General features: G+C 65.5%; 1 protein-coding gene across 1 annotated transcript in view; it reads right to left on the bottom strand.

Moving 5' to 3' along the window:
* UNC93A (unc-93 homolog A (C. elegans)) overlaps positions 1-3,521 on the bottom strand; it is a gene marked incomplete at its 5' end in the record, with an annotated part of 12,244 nt that overhangs the window by 5,275 nt on the left and 3,448 nt on the right. Inside the window, 3 exons of the mRNA XM_006755176.2 lie at positions 387-518; positions 1,765-1,900; positions 2,805-3,013. Coding sequence (XP_006755239.1) covers positions 387-518; positions 1,765-1,900; positions 2,805-3,013 — 477 coding nt within the window. The remainder of the gene's footprint in view (positions 1-386; positions 519-1,764; positions 1,901-2,804; positions 3,014-3,521) is intronic.

The following is a 3,521-nucleotide window of genomic DNA, read 5'->3' as shown; positions in this document are numbered from 1 at the left end:
CTGCCAGGGCCCGGGCGGCGGGCCAGGCTGCAGATGCCAGGGCACGGGTGACGGCCTGCTATAGGGGGGCCCCGACACCCCCTCATGGGCCACAGATGGGCCTGTGGGAGCTCAGGGCTATGGCGCCCACCCTCATCCCTCATTCCCAGCCACAGGCAGCCCGCCGCCCCCCGCCTTCCGGGTGTGGCCCCGCTCACCCTGCGTCCCTCTCTCCCGGTGGCTCCCCCAAACCCTCTCCTCTATGGCTCATCTCACTGAGGAAGACGGGCCAGCCAGCCACGCACAGGCACCTCGGACACGGCAGTCAGGGCGGCGGGTCCTGCCCCACCAGTCCCCACGGCAGCGGATTGGGGACCTGAGCAGGGGGCTCCGTGCTGCGCACTCACCGTTGTTCTGCGTCTGCCAGACGGCGTCGGCCACGCCCCAGAGGCCGGAGAACACGAAGAACACGGGCAGCTGGTCGGGGTGCGGCCTCCACAGCAGGAGGGCGATGATGCAGGACAGGTGGGTGGCTGCACCTGCGGGCGGGGGAGGGGTGCACGGGTGAGGCCACGCCCACAGGTGAGCGTGTCCGTGAGCTCACAGTGAGGGATCTTTTCCTGGTCATCGCTTCGTGGTGTGAATAGTGTTTCCTGAAGATGCTCCAGACTGGCCCGGCCGATGGGCGGGGCTCAGGGGCTGAGCGTGGACCTATGAACCAGGAGGTCACGGTCCGATTCCTGGTCCGGGCACAGGCCCGGGTTGTGGGCTCGATCCCCAGTGAGGGGTGTGCAGGAGGCAGCTGGTCCATGATTCTCTCTCATCATTAATGTTTCTGTCTCTCCCTCTCCCTTCCTCTCTGACATCAATAAATATATTTTGAAGAAAAACAAAAATGCTCCAGGTCGCCTCCTGCAGGTGGATTTGATGTTGACAGGGTCTGATCTCAGCTCTGCCCGCTCTGGCCTCGCCTCGCCCTGTGTGTGTGTGTGTGAGGGGGGGGGGGGGGGGGGGGTCACAGAGGGAAACCCTGTCTCGCCTGGGCGGAGGAGCCCCACATTATGGGGGTTCAGAAGTGAGAGAGGAGGGCTTCTTTGTTCGGGGAAGGGAGCTGGGGCGGGGATGGCAGGAGAGGCCAGCACCACCGCCCGGGCCATCCCCCTGACTTTGCCCCAATGGGCCGGGTTTCTGCAGACGCTGTGTCCTCGGAATGTAGCCACGGAGCAGCTCGGGGCCTCCGGAAGCTGCCGACACAGGGGCCCCTGAGGCTGTGTGGCCTGGGGCAGTCACCACCCCTTTCTGTTCCTCAGTTTGCTCATCTGCCAAGTGGGCGGGGTCACCCCACAGGGGATGGAGAATGGAAAAGAGAGGGAGACGCACATTCCTCGGCCCCAGTCCCCTCTGCTGACAGACCCCCGAGGCCCCGCCCAGGTAACTGTGTGAGGCCCCGATTTCTCATCCCCGCGTTCTCTGTCCTTCCTTCCTTCCCCAGAGGGAGCAGGTGGCGTGTGCTTGGCGTGGAGTCCGGCGCTTTACACGCAGCCTTCGTGCAGCAGGTGGACCCAGGTCACAGCCCTCAGGACCCCCTCCTACTCCCGCCTCAGCCACGGCCGAGGACGGGTCACGGCACCTTCACGGGCAGCGTGACCCCCGCCGCCCCCGCCGCTGCCCCGTCACACCGCCTCCGGGGCCCTGCGCAGGCCCTGCTCACACCGCTGTGCCGCCCCCGAGCCAGGTTCCCGGGGGCGGGGGGTGCTCCTGGGGGAGCTGGGCGCGTCCACCTACCGAGGGCGTAGAGCGGGGCCCGGCCCGTGTACTGCGCCAGCTTCCCGTAGAGCTCGGAGCACAGCGCGTTGGTGGCCGAGAAGCAGATCATCACGTAGCCCACGAAGTGGATGCCGAGGGCACAGGTGGTGTAGGACTGCGGGGACACGGACCGTCACGCTCTGCCGGTGTGGGCGATCTACTGCCGCCTGTCCTGCCGCCTGTCCTGCTGGCCTGGCTGCGGCCTGTCCCTCCGACCTGGCGGGGGCCTCTGTCCAGCCCATCCAGTGCTAGCCCGGAGCCAGGCCTGTGAGAGGCCTGTCCTAATGGTGTGGACAGATGTGCCGGGTGCATGGGAGCCGTTCCTGGTGGCTGGTCATTGCCTGCTTGGCCCAGGAGGCAGGTGGGAAAGGTAGAGGGAGGGGTGACCAGGGAGCACAGAGGGCTTGGGGCAGAGAAACGTTCTGTGTGACACCACCATGGCGTCCATGTCATTGCACATTCGTCCACACCCACGGGATGCCCAGCGCCAAGAGGGACTCGCGCGTCAACTCGGGACATGGGTGACTAGGACCTGTGGGTGCAGAGTCACAGGTGGCAGCACGCGCACCCGCTGGTGGGGCTGCGGTGTGGGGGCAGGGCGTGTGGGGAATTGCTGTGCGTTCCACCTAAAACTGCTCTAAAAGTAGTGCTACCTATCGGGGGAGGGTCACTTAGCAAGTTATATACCTGCCTACCGCCTTCCCTCATGCAGCCACCCCCCAGGCTCTACACTCAGTCACCACCCACCAGGCCCTACCCTTCCTCACCACCTCCCAGGCTCTACCCTTCCTCACCACCCCCCAGGCTCTACCCTCCATAACCACCCACCAGGCCCTACCCTCAGTCACCACCCGCCAGGCCCTACCCCACCCCCCAGGCTCTCCCCTCCATAACCACCCACCAGGCCCTACCCTCAGTCACCACCCGCCAGGCCCTACCCTCCATCACCACCCCCCAGGCCCTACCCTCCGTCACCACCCACCAGGCCCTACCCTCCCTCACCACCCCCCAGGCCCTACCCTCGTGTAGTCGCCTGCCAGGAAGGCCTGCTCGAACCCGCTGTACATGGGCAGCAGCATGAGGAGACGCAGGCGTTTGTCTCTGAAAAGCTTGAATGTCGACAGCAAAGTGGACAGAACAGATGGCGTCTCGCCTTCACTTTTGTCCGGAGCCTCTCTGATGGGGTCGAGAAAGAGCGCGACCAGCAGGATGGCCAGGACACCGCTCCCTGAAAGGGAAGCACAGCAGCTGCTACTGATCTGGGACCGGGAGCCATGGGACACAGGAGCCACGGGACACAGGAGCCACGGGAGCCACTGGACCAGGAGCAATGGGACCAGGAGCAATGGGACCAGGGGCCATGGGACCAGGAGCAATGGGACCAGGGGCCACGGGACCAGGAGCAATGGGACCAGGAGCAATGGGCCATAGGGGGCCACAGGACACAGCTCCACTGTCCCTTCCTCCTCCCTGGAGGTGACAGTCCACCTCAAATCCCAACTGCAGGTGGGACCTGCAGGCCACACCTGACACACTCAGGTCTCCTGTCACCTTGGTTCCTACACGCAGTGGTCACCACGCCTGGCGCAGGGCACTCTGGCAACGTCCCAAAACCCTACCTGCCGTTGCTGTCCTAGGGAGGCGTGTCCACTGCCCACTCGGTGGCCAGGGTCCCTGCCCCGCGGTCCCCATGGGTTTTAAGCCCCCGCTAGGACACTGCCCCCCCAGGACACTTC

This window comes from Myotis davidii, unplaced genomic scaffold, assembly GCF_000327345.1.
Source record: "Myotis davidii unplaced genomic scaffold, ASM32734v1 scaffold592, whole genome shotgun sequence".
Classification (NCBI taxonomy): domain Eukaryota; kingdom Metazoa; phylum Chordata; class Mammalia; order Chiroptera; family Vespertilionidae; genus Myotis; species Myotis davidii.
Note: the sequence above shows the minus strand (reverse complement) of the source record. Positions and strands in the feature narration are given on the sequence as shown.